At 37.8% G+C, this 21328-nt stretch overlaps 2 protein-coding genes across 4 annotated transcripts in view; one reads left to right on the top strand and one right to left on the bottom strand.

Annotated features, from left to right (window-relative positions):
* Positions 1 to 1075: 1075 nt before the first annotated feature.
* Positions 1076 to 11335, top strand: LOC134542142 (putative GPI-anchor transamidase). The gene is made up of 8 exons (XM_063386154.1): positions 1076 to 1302; positions 1477 to 1622; positions 3468 to 3603; positions 6808 to 7016; positions 8102 to 8219; positions 9349 to 9459; positions 9752 to 9930; positions 10237 to 11335. Exons 1-8 carry the CDS (start codon positions 1234 to 1236, stop codon positions 10316 to 10318), a joined length of 1050 nt encoding a protein of 349 aa, XP_063242224.1. The 5' UTR covers positions 1076 to 1233; the 3' UTR covers positions 10319 to 11335.
* The window catches only part of LOC134542139 (protein tramtrack, beta isoform-like), a 118064-nt gene continuing 107015 nt past the window's right edge, over positions 10280 to 21328 (bottom strand). For 2 of the 3 annotated variants that reach the window (XM_063386113.1, XM_063386112.1), the window contains exon 6: positions 10280 to 13421. In XM_063386113.1, coding sequence (XP_063242183.1) covers positions 13126 to 13421 — 296 coding nt within the window. In that variant the 3' untranslated portion in view covers positions 10280 to 13125. Of the gene's footprint in view, positions 13422 to 14698; positions 19507 to 21328 lie in introns of those variants that run through there. The other variant, XM_063386135.1, reaches the window with a different exon arrangement.

The raw sequence follows: 21328 nt of genomic DNA, 5'->3' as shown, positions 1-21328 counted from the left end.
AGGAGGAGGGTGGCACGAGATTGGGACAGCGTTACCTTGCGCCAAACTAACACAAAAAAAAAGGGTAAGTACTTTTAGATGAAAATTACAATTCAAACATACTACCATTCCTTTGGATAAATTCCTTAATTAGAAAACACCTGGCTGAAGGCTTAAAAGTGCTGTTGTTAATTTTACTTTAAATAATTAGGTGAAAACATGTGTCAAAACATAAACTATTATTTGCCGTAACTACTCCGTTTAAATACAACATAAAAAAACACACAATCAGTTGGCAATATGAATTAAGCCCAAAGCCGCGAGAAGAATTAAGGAAAATATATACAGCACTTGTTAGTTATTTCAAAATTTTCACTATTGTCTCTTTGACTGTTGCAAGCTGAATGGGAGGGTGCATGTCGCCAGCGGAAATGCAGGTGGGGACTGGGCTTTATTGCCACAGAAGGTACGACATCAAATAAATTTAGATATGAAACGTGTTTAGGCTTCTACGTGATATATACATCATTATGTAGGAAAATAGTAATTTTTCTGAACTGTTATTGTATCGGGAAATTCTAAACCCGAGAAATACATGTACTGCCTACGTTCGCTACATTTTTTTTTTTTTAATGTTATTGAGTGTGTGTGGATAACGAAAATTAATAATCAGTATTAAAAGTCATAGGGGTTGAAAAGAGGGGGGGGGGGGGGGGGCGGAAATCCTTTTTCCACATTTTCTTTTTTGGTATACATTATAAATTAAATGGTAATCTTTTTGTAAACACAGTAATGTGACCCCAAAAATATTACTATTATGCAGTTTCATCCACACTCTACCTTTATATTTAATAACGCCTATAGTTAGATTAGCCGTAAAAATAAAATTCTGTACTGCAATCTGAGGCTTATTTTAATAAATTTAGTAAATATAAGATATAAATTCTATAATTTTGGGCCCATCTGTTCTCTCTTTACAGCACAGTTTACTTGCGCGGTGTACCTCTTCGATCATAGATAAGTACGTATGCTCTAAGTCGTACCCAAGCTTGAGTCGTACCATGAGTCGTACCTCAATGTTCACTCTATGGTTTCGTCGTCTGCTGTTTGTGTTTACTGCCGCGAGTTGGTGTTTATCAATACACTGTGACTGCTTGGATGAAAAGCTGAAATGGTTTTGCATTTACAATTAATCACAAGTATTTGGTAGTGTTAATGTGAAATGCTATCGTATTTACTCTCACTCATAAAATAATGACGAAATTTTTTACAGAAATATTTGTAGCGATAATATATTTGACGTGTTTCAAGACGAGTGCTCTGGTAAGATTTTCAGTTAATATTAATTATTTAGTGGGTAAAATTTCGCTGACATTGCTTCTTTTGAATGAATCAAGGTGTTCACTTCTAGCCCCGCACATTTTGATGCATAATTGACTACAGCTTGCTTAGTCAAAGTAGATGATATGTTTGGTTCATTAGAACATATTGTTTTAGGAGAGTCTCTCGAACGTTGCCAGAGCGGGACACACTAATAATTGGGCCGTGCTAGTAGACACATCAAGATTTTGGTTTAACTATCGCCATGTTGCAAACGTGCTTTCCATGTACCGCAGCGTCAAAAGACTTGGAATACCTGATAGGTGAGTGTGGTATGGTATATTTAACATACATTTTGTCACTATGTAATTATTTTTTTACGGATTGCTGTATCACTAGCTATACTGTTCTGGTGTTGTAATTTTACATGACAAATATAAACAACCTAGAACAGTTAATTTAGGGCTGCTTAGAAGGACACTGAAAGGGACAGGTAGGAAAGTTAAGGAAAAGGCGTACGCGACATTGGTCAGGCCAGTGTTGGAATAAGCCGCGGCGGTGTGGGACCCCTATGTGGAGAAAGAGATTGAGGGGTTGGAGAGGGTGCAGCGCAAGGCAGCGAGATGGGTGACAGATATGTGGAGGAGAAGGGAAGGCGAAGGCAGGATGGGGGAAACACACAGACCATCGGTGATGATGAAGGAGCTGGGGTGGGACACACTGCATAAAAGGAGGAAAGTAGAAAGGCTAGTGAGAATGCATAAAGAAATTGGGGGGGGGGGAGAGGGGTGCTGGGGAAAGCTGGGAGTTAGGTTGAACAGAGGGCTGTATTGGGGAAGGGGGGATCATGAGTGGAAGATTCAGAGGGAATGGAGACGGACAGAGAGAGGAAGGCAGGTATTCCTTGTGAGGACGGGGCGAGAGTGGAATGAGCTTGAGGGGTGGACACTGGATGTGGGAGGAGGGAAGGACTTACGAAGGAGGCTCCAGAGGGGGGAGGAGTGAGGGTAGTTGGGGGGTGGGAACTCCTTGCCACCGGGCGGATGCCCAATTGCAAGTGAAATATATATTAAAAAAAATGATGTAAAAATGATCGATATATATCGACCGTTACCATTGCAGAGTTGTCGCCGTTACAAAATTATGAGAACATTGTACAATACTGAAATGCACAGTAGCACACCATATAACTAAATACAGTATAATACAATGAAACTGCCCTTTACCTTGCTATGTACGTAAAATATACAAATTTGTGCCAATTAAATTTTTTGGAGTAAATTTGCTCTTGTGATTCATGTAACAAATACTTCATCTTAAAGATGCAGCTTGAATGCAATCAAATGACACTGTGCTAGTGAAAAAAGTATTAGAATATTTTTATTGCAATTTTTCCTTATTGCATATCCAGTTTATATACAAGTTTTATTTTTCATATTTTCAAAATCAAATATATTTTGGTAATGATAGACTTATTTTAAAATTTCTCAAGATAAGTTAGCAAAACCATGGTCAAAATTTAAGTCCAGGTTGGCATAGAACACTGTTTTAAAGAGTTTATTCTTCAATTTTTCCTTGTCCCTCACCCCAGCATTAGGACCCCTTAAAAGTAAATGGACCAGTACTCTGCAAAATCTAGAGCCACTGCTGGTGACAAGCGAGAAGTTGCGCTGTATGGGTGACAGCAGCTGAGACCAGATATATAGCTGTCATTTTCACGTGTGGCTTTCACGGTGTAGGTACTTTGGGTGCTCTGTTTCAGTGCTTAATTTATCTTTTCTCTCTCTTTATGCAACATAGTTAGGGACCGGAAAAATTCGCGGGTTCAATGCCCTGTAGGATGAACTCCATAGTCATACGTACATTCGGTCAAATGTCACCCACTCATTGGCTGCTGTCTTGTGAGACGTCCCAACGTAGCAGCCTGTGATTCGATAAAGCTTTGGTTTGGTGTTTCTAATTGGCCCATAGTCATCCAGGTGAGTTGCGAGCCAATAGCAGAGGCAGCACTGAGGTATAACTATTTGTATTTCAGCTTATCGCGAAATGAATTAGCGAATTTTTCTGGTCTCTGGACATAGTTCTATGGCTGATGCTGAATTGTGGTAATCATTATAATTTCCAGCTTGACTGTGGTACAGATATTACTAACTGTGTGTTGTCCGCAGCCAGATAATATTGATGGTGGCCGATGACATGGCCTGTAATCCTCGCAATCCTCGGCCAGCGACCGTGTTCAACAACGCCAACCAACACATCAACGTGTACGGAGATGATGTCGAAGTTGATTACAGGGGTTACGAGGTGTGTAATGTGTTAGAATAGCATCATTTTGTAAAGTGATCTGTTTTTTTTACAAGTTGTTCATTGCACTGGTTTTTGTGTGCGCATGTACACTTGCATATTTATGTAAACTTACATAATAATATGCGTACCCATTGATAAAAGAGCAGAAAAAGTTTTGATTAATTTTTGTTTTAAAAAATCTTGGATGTAACAATATTTTGTTCGAATGTATTTTATATACTTGAAGTCATAAAAGAACTTAGGTTACTGAAAGTTCTGGCCATAGAATTTTTTGTAAATTGTTTGACATTAATATTGTTACGATTTGCCTCGGGGGTTCGTAAAGGATAGCCCAATTAAAGATTTTTATTACACACACAGTTTTATTTATTACCACTACTTGTCACTTACAATTATTCTTCTAAGATGGCAAATAATTAACTACACTTAAAGAAATGTCTATTCCCCAGTCACTCGTTCCACACACCTCGCTGGGCCGCACCTCTGGCGCAACTCTCGCCGCAGCACCCCTCGTGGGTCTCCGCCGCGGGACTCCGTCGCCGCGCTCCGCCGCCGCCGTCACACCCTTCGCCGAGATCCCACACGACGACTCGCTCGCAACTTCACTCGGGACTCCGCCGCGCCCGCGACTCTATCGCTCGGAAACTCCCGACTCCACTGAACTCACTCACTCCCTGCCCTGGAACCTTCGTCCAAGGACTTCGCCACTCTGCCGCACCCGTAGCACTATCGCCCGGAAACTCCGCCGCAGGAGAACTCCCGACTCCACTCACTCACTCAGACTCTCTGCCCTGGAACCTTCGTCCAAGGACTTCGCCACTCTGCCGCACCTGCGGCACTATCGCCCGGAAACTCCGCCGCGGGAGAACTCCCCACTGAACCCCTTACTGACTCGAAGGTCGGCCCAACCTCCTTAAATAGCCCTTGGGTTCCCGTCCAGAACAATCGGGCATGTCTCCGAGATATCGCGCGACCTTCGTCGTCAAAATGCCCAGAAACGCGTCGTGAGTCCTCGAAGGACGCGGCGGCTGCTCAAAGAACGCCGATAAACTCAACAAGCATCGGGTTCCCACAAAACACACCGATAAACATGTCTGAGTCCCTCCATTCCGCAGTGCGGCCTCCCTTAAGTAACTCGATCTGAGGCAGGTGCGCGCCGCGACAGTCAGGATGTCGCGTGATAGTATGACACGAGATACCAGGGAGAGGATGCGGGTGGAAGGGGGCGCAGACAGGCCGAACGAGCGCGGCGACGCCAAGCACTGCAGCCAAGCGCGATCGTAACAATATACTGATTAAAGAAAGTAAATATTATACCTACCACTATTAAGATATTTTTTTTTACTTCATAGTGATAATCAAATAATGTACAGTAGAGTATTGCTTATTCAGCATAATCAGATAAGTGAAAAAGTCTGATAATAGGGAGGTATTTAGAAAAAGCGTATTAAATGTAAAACTATTCTGTAATTTTAAAAATTGTGAACCAAATAATTATGTTTTACAACAAAACTACAGAAAAAAAGCTAAAAAAAAAAAAGTCAGGCAAATAATTAGCTGCTGTAGTCGGGGGCAACAAAAATAAACTACACTTGCAACTTGCTGATCTTGTTTGTTAAATGGTGGTTTTTATTATGGCGGGACTTCGGATAATATGGAATGTCGGATAAACAAAACTCTACTGTATTGTAAAGTAGGATCATGATATTTTGTGAAAAGATTTAGAAATCAGCTGTATGTTAAAACACTGTAGCTTTTTTTTTTTTGTGATTGGTTAAGTTATTCTCAGACTCATGGATACTGTTGGTACACAAATAACAGCAATTCTGTACGGAAGTTAACGCGTCCTGAAGGGTGCGGTCGAGTATGGCACAATGACTTTTCTTGCAGACGGCCGCCAATCACAAGGAAGAAACCGCTGTATGGGCATGGGCGGCCATAGAGCCGGGTGAGCCAGAGCTCTGCCTAGGGCCCCATGCGGGCCCTTTCAATTTTTCTTTTTCGATTGTTTTGCTTTCTGTGAAAAATATATAGATTAATGACAAGCGGAAGAATCCAATTGTTATTATCATGTAATTTAAAGTGCTGGTCAATAATTTTTGCGAGTAATACCTGCTCCTACATATTAACATTACATTACGTACTTAAAAAAAGATTTACTGCTTCACCAGTTTCTGGTACTTGGGTAATTTTTATAATTACATAATTTTGGGTAATTGTTATAATCCTGGGATAGTTGCTGTTGTTGACAGAGGGAAGTGAGGTCTCTGTAACAACTACAGCGATCTGCGTTTGTATGTAGGTTTGTTTGCGACTGTCCCGACGATGATTTTCGAACCATTGATCATAAAATTTTATTTGGCCAATGGAATTTTGAAGTTTTGTGTATGAGCGAAAACGGTCAAGTATTTTTTTTTATACATATTGAATAAATACTCGTGTAGCTTTCAAATTCAAATAATACTTTAATTTCTGGTTTGGAATCCAAAGAGAATAGTGTCCATAGAGATCATGATGCTGCATGCCTCAAAGTGAACTAAAATAAAATCAGAAAAAATTTGCAGTTCAAACTTTCCTTGAGGTTTCTTTTTATCTATATGTAAATTTATGGGGATTCCCTCAAAAATTTTTTTTTAATTTGCAAACTTTAGTTAGTAGAGTGGTAGTATTTTACTTCAAACTGTTTCCATGGTTTGTCATGATAGTACTTACCTGCACCAAAAACGGTTGCACGGTAACCGGACTGTAAATGAGTGTTTGAGGCGTATCACTGAGCTTATATCCTGGAGGAACGTTCGGGGAAAATTTGTGTATCGTACTGTTTGGTTCTCCATTAAGGAAGCTGTGGCCAATGATATTTGCCGTGATTCTAATCACGTTTACAGGCTGGGTCGACTCGTGAATTTTATTCGCCTCGTATATTTCCGGTTCGAAACCAAGCATCGGGGCTAGGGAGCAGTCGCCAGTGCAGTCGATTTGTGCATTGCTTTGCAATACGCATTGTAGCGTGTTTGGATTACCTTTCCAACGAAAACGTTACGTCTGTGGGTAGGCGTTGTTTAATGTACGTTTCAATGTCTTAAGACTTGGTAGGAACCTATAGGTAATTTAATCTCTGGCGTCATCTCTTCGTTCTTCAGCTTGTACCTGAAGGTCTCGGTCGGGGCGAACTAGCAGCGCGAGTGCGGGGCTGTTTGCAAGGTGACGGTGGAGAACTTTGTGCGCCTGCTGACGGGCCGGCTGCCTCCCGGCACGCCCCGGTCCAAGCAGCTGCTCACGGACGAGGGCAGCAACGTGCTGGTGTACCTGACGGGCCACGGGGGCGACGGCTTCCTCAAGTTCCAGGACTCGGAGGAGGTGACCAGCCAGGAGCTGGCCGACGCGCTCGAGCAGATGTGGCAGAAGAGACGGTGAGCCGTGGTGCCGTGTGGCCGGACTTACCTCGGCACTTTAGAGATCACTGCCCTGTACAAAACTGCTAATATTCAATATTTTAGCACTATTATCCTTGTAATTACATAATTGTCTTTATTCAGTTCGTCATTTTAATTATTTTTTTTTCTTTCAAACCAACTGCAGTTTGGAACTCGAACATAATTAATTAATCGTTTAGTGACTATGCTCCTGTGAATCCTGGTTTTCATTCAAATCAAATGTAAAATACAGTAAAATTAAAAAAAGAAATTAATATTTGAAACCATAAGACAGTGGTGTAATATGCAAGAAAGTAAACCCACCTGATTAAATACATAAAGAAATTACAATCTCAGATTCTTTGTTACTATTACGGTAAAAAGCATGTATAAATAAATAAGGGCACGCTTCAACCAACAAATCAATGAATCCTTAAATTTTTGGGACAAAACTAATTCAGAAGTGTGTTTACATATGGAAGATAGTTTTCTGTTTGTGCTAGGTTGCAAAAAAAAAAAACAACTAATTTCTTAATAAATATTGTTGGCATCATGTATCTTTCACTTTTTTTTTTAATTTTTATTGTTTTTTGCTAATGAGACACACTTCTGTTTTTATTGGTAGAAAATAATCTGAAATATTGAATTGAATGTTAAATTATCAAATATTTTTCCAGTACTTGCATACCCCTAATAGCTACTGGCTGTAGCCAGGAGCATACACATTGGTTGCAGGAAGAGGGGGTAGGGAGGCAGGGAGAACATATTTTCCTGCTGTTTACTTTTAAATTCTTTTTGGGGAGGTTTATGTATTTGCATTCAGTTCACACCTTTCACTACGACACTGTTGTACAGTTATAATTTTAAATATACTTCTTAAATGGAACATATAAATCACACACACATATATATTAATACTGCAAGTGTCTCTTGCTGACTGAGGAAACTGGCCAAACCAATGATGTGTCTGTGTGTTTCTTGAAGTTTCAGCCTGTGAGTAACTCACTTTAAATTAGGTGCCTAACAGCATGTGTATTCTTTTACATCTTAGTACATTACATGTCTGGTTTTATTGTTCCCAGTTATCATGAAATATTTTTCATGATCGATACATGCCAGGCAGCGTCCATGTACGAAAAATTTTACTCGCCCAACATCTTAGCCGTTGCCAGCAGTCTCGTTGGAGAAGATTCTTTGTCGGTGAGTGAAACCATCATTTTCAAGAAAATTAATTAATCAACCAACCTTTGACACTGTTGAGTTGTTAAACTATACATGTCCCTGCAATGGATTATCATAGAAATATTAAAACTTGAATATTAATCACTTACTTACCTCACGTTGCTGGGTCTCATATTGGCCACTTAATATAAATGTTGCTTATAGTGCCGGTAATATTTGGTGCTTGATGTTGAGGAAATACGTCCTGGTTTTATAAAGTTCAGTTAAGGTTATATGAGCAGTCAATTACAATGAAACCAAACTATGAAACAGCTTAATTTCAAGGATTTCGATCCCCCACACATGCACGCACAATTGAGCCACCACATCTTTAAAAGATAAGAGCACTTAAAAGGTTTTGGTTGTGTTTGGAATATGTTGGAGTTAAATAGTAGTTTTATATAGAACAACTCTGTGATAGTATATATATTTATCAACTTAGAAATAAGCACCCCATGATAAAGACCATTTATAGCCTGTGCCGAAGTAAGGAGCTCGACTTGGCACATTTAGTTTGTTGAAGTGTTCTTAGTGTTTTATAGCAACAGAACAGTCTATTATACTAACAGTAGTCTTGAACAGCATGATACATTGTGAAATAATAAAGTATAGTATAAATTCAATAATTTTATAAGTGTTGTATTAATAATAGTTTGTGATATAATAGGTCATATGTTACAGATCACTGATGAGTGATTCACTTTTGAAATTTTTTTTTTATTCGTTGTGTTACCCTCACTTGGACAAAGCCAGCCAGATACTATCAAATATGATAAAAAAAAAAAAGAACCTTCACACACAGAAATTGTAAAGCTAAACTAAATCATCATATTCTATATACAGCTGTATTTAATTTAGTGTCAGGTAATTCTTCTTAAAAAATTCTGGCCAATCTCTGCCACTTCGGTTTCAAATCCCCTCACCGACTTCCCTTAAGAAGTGCGTTGTTGCGATGCTCTCTTTTCACACCCGTATCTTCGAACCCAATCCCTGCAGTTTAAACAGAAACTTTCTTTGATCCCCCATGGGACAATGAGGGTGGGTTGCGGAGTTATAGCGACATGCATGGACAAACAATTTCATTCATTACATATATTTCTGATTTCAGCACCATGTTGATCCAGCAATTGGTGTATACATCATTGACAGATACACATACTATGCATTGGATTTCCTTGAACGTGTAGAACCTGACAGCGGTAAAACAATGGGAGAATTTGTAAGTATTGCAATTGTAACACTAGAAAAATTACATTATTCATGAATTGCTTCTTAAGTTTGAGATATTGCATTGTGAGATGAGAGATATTTTATTAATTTGTGGTAAAAACAGGTAATTTCAGCACACATAACATACTGCAAAATAATATTTTTTTGTTAACTAATATATTATTTTAGGCTTGAATGGTGATATAAATAAAATTACTATTTATAAATGAGAAGAATCAAAACATGTTACATTAGGTGAATTATTTCAAAAGATCAATCACAAAGTCTTGTGCTTTTCCCAGCTTGCAGTGTGTCCGAAAAGAGTTTGCATCTCTACAGTTGGCGTGAGAAAGGACTTGTTCAGGCGCGAGCCTTACAAAGTTCCTATAACCGACTTCTTTGGTTCACTGCGTCCGGTTGAGGTTACCACAACAGCACCGAACATTTCAGCAATTCCCATTGGACGAGATGTTTCAGACATGTAAGTACTGACTATGACTATAGTAATATTATCATCTAATGAAGCTGTGAAGTTAGCTTCTGGCTTAACTAATCAAATACCTTCAGAACTCTATAGTTTTTAATTAGTTAAATTAAACTGTTTGTTCCTAAAATTGTAGATGTCAAATTTCATCTCGCTTACTAAGTATACGTCACTAGAATTTTTTTAAATTCCAGTATTTTTAAATTTAAGTTCACTGTTTGGGACCATCATAATTTTTGTCTCCATTATCTACATTTTCAAAATGTTGGTTCATGCTAATGGACATTTAATTTTGTGTTGCAGGGAAAATGATGGTATTGGGCTGAAATCCACCAACAAATTTCAGTATGCTCAACAGTTTCCAAGTCATTTATTTGAACAGTAATTGCAGTCATCGTTCATATATTGAAAAAGACATTGAAGTGTGGTCATCAAGTGCTCTGTGCAGAATCGAACAAAGTGATGGGATGGGCTAATTGATTGATATATTAGTGGTGCATACATGTAATTGTATATTGCAAGGTACATAATTCTTTTACATGTATTGTAAATCCACAAGATATTTATCAGCAAATTTAATGAAATTAAAATAGGTAAGCTGATAGAAACTGTTGTTTCACAGAGGGGAAGGAAGTGAGTGTGTAAGTAAATGTAAAAGTACATGTTATAATTTGACTCTCCTGCTATACAGGAAAGATATGAAGTCTACGTGCTGTGCTATAGGGATCGTCCATTAATCACGTGAGGCTCGAAAAGGGGGGGTGGGGTCGGGAAAAAATCACGAAATATCACAAGGGGGAAGGGGGGGGGGGTGTAGAGAGATATCACGTATATTTATTTTTCCCCCCGATTTCTACTAAACCGAAAAGCGACGCGTGACCTTGACTCGCCGTAGCCAGGCAACAATATCCTCACCCGCCGCAACACGAACCACCCGGCTCGGCTTGCCGGTCGCCAGTAAGACTGTGATTTTGGCGCCGAATACATGCGTAATTCACATATAAGCCTTTCCTTTATTATTTTTATGCCAGTGAGAATAAACCTGCAACCTTAATGTGTGTCTGGACATTTTTATCACTGTGCTTAATTTTCCAGAATTAAATTAGATTATACCTATATTTAAAGATAATATTCTGAAATTTTTGAAAATATTTTTTACGAAAAAAATACACGTGATTTATTGGAGGGGGGGGGGGGGGGGGGGGGGGTAATCTGAAACCTCACCAAAAATCACTAAGGGGGAGGGGGGGTTAAAAATTTGCTAAAAAAACATCACGTGATTAATGGACGACCCCATACAGGAAAAATATGAACTCTACAAGTTAAGTACCTAATCTATTGTTGTTGTGCAAGGCATGTAATGTACCATGACAAAAGAAAAAAAGACAATACATAAACCACATATTCTCATATCTTTCCTACCAAAACACCACACTAAACATCCAAAACCATAGTTCTTGATTATAGTGCCACACCAGACAAAGAGCTTGCAGTACTCCACTTGCAAAGGGAACTCCATGGAACCCAATGGCACAAAACCACCACTAACTTAAGGTATAGTGAAGGAGAAAGATAAGAAGATAAGAGAAGAATATCTGGGAAAGGAAATTACTTTGAGCAGATATGATATTGGGCCTGCTGAGTAATGCTATAATTTCAAAATTTTTAAAATGTATTAAGTTTATAACTAAATACATAATGGTTCATACTACCTTTTGGAGGCTAACAGTGCTTCAACACAAAAAGTTGAGCCCCATCTTATGAAATTCAACTTTTCCCTCATTACACCTCCCTTTTTTTCTTCTGATGACAAATACATACCCCTTCAATAATGATATCTTCTTTGAGAGGAGAGGGGGAGGGCAGTGTGTTGAAAGCTTGAACGTTACAATCGGTCCAACCAGTTTGTTTTGACAGCCCCTGAAAGTTTCGCTTTTTATGTTAAAAACTTCCATTATTGAATAAATAGTACAAATGAACCTTCAGGCAATACAAATATTACTTTTTTTTTTAATTAAAAAAACCTGTAACATGTATGTACTGTAACACAGCACTCAAATGACTCATGAGTGTTTGGAAGATGACAGTCTGATATCCTCAGGTGATAACATACTGGGTGAAGCATTACTACTCGATTAAAGTTCTGCTTAAACTACACGGCCCACAGGAAAGGAACTTCAGCAATTTTAAGGTGCAAGTCTGGCATAGGAATATCATACAAGGATTCCAATGTTGTCTTTGGATTGAGAACCGCTTCAACCTGCACTAGGTAATTCTGTGATAAACTCTTCAAGGTAAGAGTTTGATCACCTGCTACTTGAGTTGACTGTGTTCGCACAACTTTTGAAAATGGGTTACACCAAGATCGAAGTCACCACAAGGCAACAAACTTCCAAGCACTAATGGATGCATCCACAAAAATATTGCTGCAGTCACTAGTTTGGGAGCACCTCTCATGATAACCAATGCTAGGGAGCAAGCAGCGATGAAGGAGATTACGACAAAAATGCCTTAAGTGAGCAGGATTCTTGTAGAAATTATACTGTGGAAGACACTTACTTGCCTCGTTAGAATGTCTTGAAACAAATTTTGCCAGTAAAAAAAAAATGTTGAACCTGGGAGACTGGCTATTTGAGGGGCTAATGGATGAGACTAAGAATACTCTGGAAATCCTTGTTGGTAATGAGAGCTGGCTGCTTTATGACAAAGAGGGATCAAGCATTATCAACCACCATTCTAAACTGAGCACTTTATATCGGTCAAAAGATCATTATTTTTTTTTAAAACAGGTGCTTCAGCAAACGCATGTACAAAAAAATCTTTTAAATGTTTATGAACGAATGATTTAGGCATAACTTGTCGTTGGAATCGGGGTCATTAGGGACACACGAGGAACGACGGAGTGGACTGGGACATCGACAGAATGAAATGGTGGGGGAAACGGGGAGTATTCCAAGACAACCCACCCGGATCATGGCAATGTTTCCCCCACTTGCTACGAGCCTGGGGTTCAACACTCGTCAAAAATCAAAACTCAAATCATCTCGGTTGCGGGGCGCACTTGACACCTGAGATTTTTAGAAGCGTGCAAAGTTCCAAAGAGGAGCGGAAGCACACAAAGAGACTCCCTATCGCTTCCACGTTTACGGGAGATAAAATGGGCAAGACGGCGACGGGCAGCAGGCAGTGTCCTCAGCACGGACGGGTAAACGCACTCTCCCTCTTGTACAACCATGCGGACAGTTCGGAGGAGCCGACCAGGCTCAGCGGGGGCTTGCTCTCGATCTTGCCGCGGTGGTCGGGATGGTTGTGCTGGCCCGAGCTGCCCACAATGTTGCCGTGCACCATGGAGCAGCGCGCCCTGCACCCCCGCGAGGAGTTACTGCACCGCCACGTCGTCCTGCCCCCGCTCAGCGCGCAGTGCCGGTTGAAAATGAAGTTCTGGTAGATCAGCTGGAAGGTGCCTCTGTTGCTCGAGATGAAGCAACCTGCAGACAGAAATAAGACAGGTGAGTTTAAGTACACTATTTTTTTCTGGGGATGTGTGTGGGTAAGATTTAAGGACATTTCATAGCTAGAAATATTATGCAAAAAAAAAAAAATTAAAAGGAGTTAGAACGGTTTTGTGTGGCCACTAGTTCCCAAGTTCGTGAATTATGTTCTAACAAACAAATGCAGTGATCCAGGTAGCTACAACTTGATCAATAGGCAGCCAGGGATCAAAAGAATTAATCTTAATATTGTTTTTTTGATGCCAAATGGACATGCTCTGATGAAGTTTAAAGAGCCCTTTATTGCAGAGGGGTGAAGAATGGCATAAATTTGGTACATTAAATTTCTTCTTCTTCCAGATGGACACCTTGAGCAATAAAACAAAACTAGTGATACTATTTGTTCATTCTTAAATGGTTTTAAGACAATAATATATAAATTTATGAAAAGCAAAAACAAACCTGTTCTGTAAGTATGGAGTGTTCATTCTTTGCAATACATACACACCTACATACTTACTCTCCATGAACATATGTCATATCAAATAAACCTTCAAATAAAATACATTAGCATGTACAGAAGACTTCCAATGGTCCGGCACCAGCGAAGAATGCAAGGACTTGCCTAAAATTCATAGGTTTTTTTTAGCTTAAGACCGAAATTGTTTTTACAGTACATTTATTATTTTATTTTTTATAAAATTGGTTAGCTACAAAAGCATTAAAAATTTTTCCAGGAACGGTAGCGACACTTAAAAGTATAATAAAAACTACCAAGCAAACAAAATGACAATAACAGAGTTCAAATGTGAGTGCTACTGACCATGTGGCAAGTCTATCCACAATGATTAAGAGCCATCCTAACAACATGAGAGAGAAAGAAGGCTAAAATATTGTGAATTATAACACTTTATTATAGAAATTATATTACATACATTATATGCAAAAAATATACATACTTAGATTTAGGCCCATTAAGGCAAATTCATCATACTGATAATTGAGTTATTAACAACAATATTTACATACACTTGTGATATTAAAATATAATCTACATTTGAAATTTAGAATGTTTTTTTTTTTTTTTTTTACTTACCTACAGTACAACACTACTTGCATGTAACTATCAGAATGTCATCCACTTTGAAAATCACATCATGACTGCTGAGTATGTTTAATATACAAACAACTGATTTTAATTCCTCGATGACATTGCTTATCTACAGTATACATAATTAGAGATTTCAAAGTGTAGACACTGATTCCAATGTTGATGTTTTTTTTTTTTTGTATTCCCAGCTCGATTCTGATTGTGGTTTACAAAACTTGTGATTTTAAGATTAGTTACAAAATATGTCATTGACAGCTGAATAAGTCAAGAATGTTGAGCCTAATATGGCTTTAAAATTAAGATAATATTTAAATAAAAGACTTTTGTACAAAATGCTGTATGATCCCATACTGTAACAACAATAAAAATCCTAATGTAGGCCTAATGATTAGTGACCACGAAAATATATCTACATAGTATTTTTACACTTCATTCGACATTACAGTAATTGTTATAAGATGAAATACAATTCTAATTACCAGTACCTAAGAGAGTTTTAAAGCACTTCAGAAATAAATAGTCACATCGATTCCACAAACTTAAAAAACCAAAAATAATTAATAAAAATTACTTTGGCTAAACTGGAAAATAATTATTGGAATTTCCATGTACGGATGTTACAGTCTTGATACAGTCAATCAACACTTAGGGAATAATGAGAATCAACGAATTAACTGTCACATAACTTTTTAAAATTAAAATCAAGAACTATTAGTGTTTTACAAGATATGGAGATCAGAAATGCAGGGTTCATTAATTGTCATCTTGGCTTATGAGTGACATGCTTCTCTACACAAACTGTAAGCTTAGATTTCCTTCGTCACCTGAAGATGGTTTTATGCGTAGGAAAACAGACCCTTACTCTCGCTGATTGTGGTGTTAGTACATGAATAATGCTGCATTACATTCTTTTTTAAAAAAAAAAATATATATATATATATATCACGCTTTGAGGTTATTTTATACTGAGCACTGTCACAAATTACTATACTCAAGATCAGATCACTTTCATTTATAGGATTATTAGGGCCCCACTTTCATGGTAAATAAAATTAACAGATTTCGTCATAAAAATATCTTGATTTCGTCATAAAAATAGTCTCATTTCGTCATAAAAAACTGCTCTCTAAAATCATGGAGAAAAATGTAAAAATACAAAACCAATACATAAAAATAGAAACCATACTACAATCATAATCCTTAAATTATACGAATGATTTTGAGTTCCATAAAAGTAATTTTAACATTATCAGAGTTTAAAAATCATTAAAAGAATAGGCCTACATGAATAAAAGACATGTTTCCAGAATTGACAATTCAGTCTCCTGAAGTATTTGGAATTTCTTATCTCCGCCGGGTTTGAATGAAAAGAGGAAGTTAAAGAGCATAGAATAAAAGTATTTTCGAAATTTTTAATTTTTTTTTTTAATAAATATCGCCCAACTATGAAAATTAAAAAATTCGATATCTCCTTATAAAATTAAGTATTTGAAATTTCTTATCCCCGCCGGGTTTAATGAAAAGAGGAAGTTAAAGAGCATATAATAAAAGTATTTTCGGATTTTTAACATTTTTTTCGCAAATACCGCTTTACTACATATTTACCGCCTTCACTTTAAAATTCGAGTGCACGATCGAAAACAGTCACTACTTTAGGCTTTTTGAGCATACAAGGCTTACATTTACAAAAAATATCTTTCATACGAAAGCGTCACGATCTATGTAAACAATAACATAGACTTGCCTTTGTTCTTATTCTCCTCGTGACATGGCCGTAGTAGTAATCTGTGCAGCCAGAGATTAACTCACACGTTTTACAAAACATTTTTCGCAGGCGGTAATTTCATTTTAAGGTATCGATTCTCATATTAAATAAACCGTAAATGGGACCGAGTCGTATGGAAATGTTAAACTGATGAAATACAGGAAGAAAACTATGATTTTAAGCGTAAACGTGATAGCGAAGTATACAACTCGATTCTTGAATCGATACTTTCGAACTCAAAAAACGTCTCGCAAAAGTCGTATTTATACAGTTGGTACCGAAGCCATTATGTTTGTTTTGATACATGAACGAAGATGAAAAGTGGTTAATAAAGTAGTCTTTAGGTGGGAAATTTGTGTTTAGGAATCTGTACTGATTATTAAATGTTGTCTATGTTGTTATTAATTTAATTGACCTTTCCAGTCAAAAAATCGTGTACAAGTAAGCAGATTTCGGGTCAATTTCGCGAAAAGGGTTTTTCGTGTGTAATTTCGTGTTTTAATTAAAATTGCTAACATTTCGCGTTATTTCGCTTTATTTCGCGGTTCGCGAAAATTTCAGTGCCCTAAGGATTATACATCCACTTTCCACTAAATGTTAACTTACCGTATTTACTCGCATATAGGTCGCGGCAATTTTACCAGATTTGATGGGAGCAAAATGAAGTGCGACCTATATGTGAAGAAAATTTTTTTAAAAATTTTGAGGAATTTTTTTTGCAATATTTTGCTTTAAAATGCGAAAAAGAAGTTGATATAGGTATAGGCAAATTTATTTACAATGTACACACAGCAAAACCCCTTATTTACGTTACCGTTATTTACATTTTCCCGTTATTTGCACTATATTCTTCAGGTCCCGTTTAGTTCCCATTTAGTCCAATACAATACTTTCACGCGAATTACGTCTCAAAAATCGAATTCATCCCACTATTTACATCACGTAACAACCATAAACAACCAGAAAATACCGTGGGTACTTTAAGAGTAGATAAGATTAGCTAGTAGGCCTAAAAACATCATGAAAAATGTAACGTTTATAGTCGGCAATGAACATTTTAAATCGCAAAATATACATATTTTATAACATGAAAAGTTGCTTTTATTTCTAAACATGTAATAATTTAAGCCTAGGCGTGTAACAATCCGAGTAATTACAGCAGGAGACAATCTAAAATGCACGAGGGAAAAACGTAAACTCACGAATGTATGAACGTGGCTGATTGTTAATTTCTGATACAGTATTTATGTCACAACTTAGCCGAAATACTGGTACGAGATAAAATGAGCGGAGTCTTGGTAACTGTTTTATACGTATTTTATAATTTCGGAAGTATTGTACAGTTGAAGCATATTTTTTAAACTAACAATTTATTTCTGGGGATCGTAATTAATTAATTATTGGTATCAAGACATCAAGATGGACGTAAACTTGAACATGTCACGGCAGCGAGAAAACTGGTGCGAATACCAATAAACTGGTATTAGAACTGGACAAAACTGGTACACGGGAGGTGGAGCTTATATTTTTTTCCGCTAAGCTCGCATCTATTGGCTGGCTGCTGATGCAAGGTCAAGAGTCTGGGCAGAGCGTTGAGTGAGTTATACTGCGCATGCGCAGCTCAGTGAACAAAGAGAGCCAGCAGGCGCGTCGTAACAGCAGCTGATCGAGTACAATGACCTTTCTCCGCGCACGGTGTGGTAATGAATTACCGGTGCGACCTATATGGGGGGAATCTTAAATACCAAATTCAAGACCTCAAATTATGGGTGCGACCTATCTGCGATGGCGACCTATATGCGAGTAAATACGGTAGTATAAAATTAAGATTGTGTTCGCTATGCAACAGTACAAAAGCGAAATTAGTAATGAATTACTTACAGAAGCTTATACAAATTTCCTGAAAACTAAACATCTACGTCTATTGCATTGCAGTATCCTAGGACTTCATTAAAAGAATCAAATCAAGAAGTAGAAAACACTTTTGTTACAGTTTGACAATATTGAAAAACTAATTGCTGCAGGATCAAATAGCTGAAGCTAATATTATTATAAGCAGTTAAAAATATATTTTAACATTATTGCAGTGAAAAAACAATAAAAAAATCTTTTTCTTTCAACCGGACATTTCTCCTATTTCAGCGATGACTAACCGCGGCCCAGATCCAGGCCACGACATTGTTTCGCAAGGCCCGCGTAAATAATTGTTTAACAAATAAATATTATCAGGTATATTGTCGTGCATTAGCCATCTTTGTTTGCATGTACATAGAAAAAGTTGTCAGCAGACACTTTTAGAAGCCATAATATTCCATATTTTGGAAAAAAATATTAATATTTTTGTTTAGTATATATTGTTTCATAATTATTCTTATATTGATAATTTTTAGCAAATACTTCACAGCTATTTTAAAGCGAGTTCATTTTCGAACATACTGTGTTAATTGTTGTTCCACTGAATAAACTGACAAAAACTGTACGAAACTTATGATTAGGGGCATGCAAATTTCGCGAAAAGATTCTGAGACTAGCTGAAAGTTAAAACACTGTAGCATCATCTGTGTTTCTTAATTGGGCGAGTTTCTTTCAGGTCAATGTAGATTTTTACAACACCAATCACCGTGAGTCAGTGCGGAAGCAAACAAGTCCTGATTGGCCCGGTCAAATAAGGCATTGGCTTATCTCGCAGACAGCCGCCAGTCACAAGGAAGAAACCACTGGTACGCGTATACTTTGTTGCAGTCTGATAGGCGCTCAGATTTATTTGCGAAAAATGCCTGCGCCTACTTATGATTAGTTCATGTTAGTCAGCCCTTAGGTTAGTTTCAAAAACAATAAATTGGCCCTCGAAAAGAGTGAAGCTGGCCCATCCCTGTCACGTTGCATTGAAAGTTAATTTACGAAATGGCCAACGTGTGAACCTGCCAGGATGTGCCACTGTGCACACACAACATCATGAACCACGACCGTCACAGCGAGGCCCTGACGGTCACACGGTGGTCGCTCTCGCCCGCGACAGCTTCTGCCCGACCATGCCGCCGTGGTCGCAGTGTGGGAGGTCACCAGCCTGCCCTCCCGCGCGGCAGCCGTTCCCGTACTCGCGGTCTTCCCTTCCCTCTTCTCGCGCGCGTTGAAGATGTAGGAGATGTAGTTGTCGCACACCAACTGGTGCGACCCTCTGCCACTGTCTATGAAGCCCTGGACGACTGCGACAAGAACACAAGAGTTCTTGAGAAGTGCACAAAGTGGATGTACAGTTAGTCCTCGGTTTACGTCGGGGTTACGTTCCTGAAAACCGCGACGTAAATAGAAACGACGCAAAATGAGCCATGTTTCATGCCACCGGCCGGCCACGGCCCAAGGTCGGCCGGAAGGGGTAGTAGAAAATGCTGTGTCGTTGCGGGAAGTAGATAACACTTCTACGTGCGAGATACGTGGGTGGCAGAGCGGGCGGGCTGGTAGTATTGCATCACCGCGCGGAGAGCAGCGGAGAGCAGCGGAGAGCAGGAAGCGTCCCTCATGATGTATGATAAGATAAGGCGGTGAACGTGTAGCTTACGCTACATAGCATAAATTAACTACCGAAGGAAACAAAGAATTATAAACAAATTATATACGGTGTTTTGGTTAAAATAAAGATTTACGGTCATTGTAAACGACGTTATTGTGAATCGGCGACAACTTAAATTGAAACATGAGTACTCAAAAATTAGCGACGTTAATCCGAAACGACGTAAATCGGTACGACGTAAATAGAGGACTTACTGTATCAAAATGTTGCAACTAGGCTTCTGCGAATGTATATATAAATCATTTATATATATCATATATAAATAATTTATATATATTATATAATTCGAACATCAAATTATTAATGTTTATAAACAAATTTTCAGAACAAATTACAATATACAGTAAAACTTTTTTTTCCCCATTCTTTACAAGTCCAAGAAAAATGGATCCAAAATACAGTAAAATGTAAAGAGAGGAACATGTGGAACCATAATACTGGAGAGGAGGGGGACGGGACTGGCGTTGTGTTGAAATTGTTAAATGAATATTATAAATAGTTTGAAATCATAATCACAAATTATTTGTTAATATAAAACTAAGTATGAATAATGTTGCAGAAACCAATCTAAACTTCTTAATAAATCATCTTAGTCCCAAACATGTTACAGTTTTTTGTGAAGGAGATATCACATTTTTCATCAGTGTCTAATATTACTTAAATACTTGCAGACCCCAAGTTGCAACATAACTGTCACGAAACAGCACCCCTCTTGTAAGTTTGCTGTCTCTATTTTCTGATACAGTTAAGTGCTGTGTGGCTCATTAAGCATTCCCACAAGATGAATGAGCAATACTTATCAAATTTAAGTTTCAAAATGTACAAAAAAACAGCTTTGACCACAAGTGAAACAAACTTACTAGTACCCACTCACATTCAACAAAATATAATAGACAGTGAACATGGGAATTATATTTGATATGAATTTGGGTCTGAATGGACATACATTTGGTGATGTAAAATATTTTAGAATATTGCTGAGGATTTGCAAATTAACAAATTCACATAACTAAACATCAATAAATTGTACTGCTCAGGTTAATCACATGAATATTTTGTTCATTTTTATTATGAATAATGCCTATGAAGTCTCTTATATAAACTCATTCAGTTTGGATCCTGATAAATGGTGGCAAAAAAACAATCAAATAATCATTACACCACAAACACATTAAAGAAAAGTCACTCTACTGTAGCTATACTTCAAAGGACCAAATAAAACTTTATCAATTCTTTAGTCCTCTAACCAAAATGAGCATTCAGAAATACTGTTCTGAATTTTAAAAAAACTGACATTTTGTATTAGTATTTAATTACATATAGGTATTGTGGCTACAGATGAGTGGTTTTGTGTTTGGTACAGTCTATAGTTTATTTAAAACTAAATTAAACTATTTTGTTGAACACAGTCTTCATAGAATATAATTTAAGTAAACCAAATCACATGTTAAAATATA

The sequence above is a fragment of the Bacillus rossius genome (genome assembly GCF_032445375.1).
Source record: "Bacillus rossius redtenbacheri isolate Brsri chromosome 4 unlocalized genomic scaffold, Brsri_v3 Brsri_v3_scf4_2, whole genome shotgun sequence".
NCBI lineage: Eukaryota > Metazoa > Arthropoda > Insecta > Phasmatodea > Bacillidae > Bacillus > Bacillus rossius.
This window is presented reverse-complemented; position numbering and strand designations above follow the sequence as displayed.

Bases quoted from the DNA above. Each gene is read 5' to 3' on its own strand.
- LOC134542142 (XM_063386154.1), top strand. From the start codon at position 1,234: ATGACGAAATTTTTTACAGAAATATTTGTAGCGATAATATATTTGACG. The intron at 1,623-3,467 runs GTGAGTGTGGTA...TGTTGTCCGCAG, and splicing joins AGACTTGGAATACCTGATAG to CCAGATAATATTGATGGTGG. The intron at 3,604-6,807 runs GTGTGTAATGTG...GCTGTTTGCAAG, and splicing joins TTGATTACAGGGGTTACGAG to GTGACGGTGGAGAACTTTGT.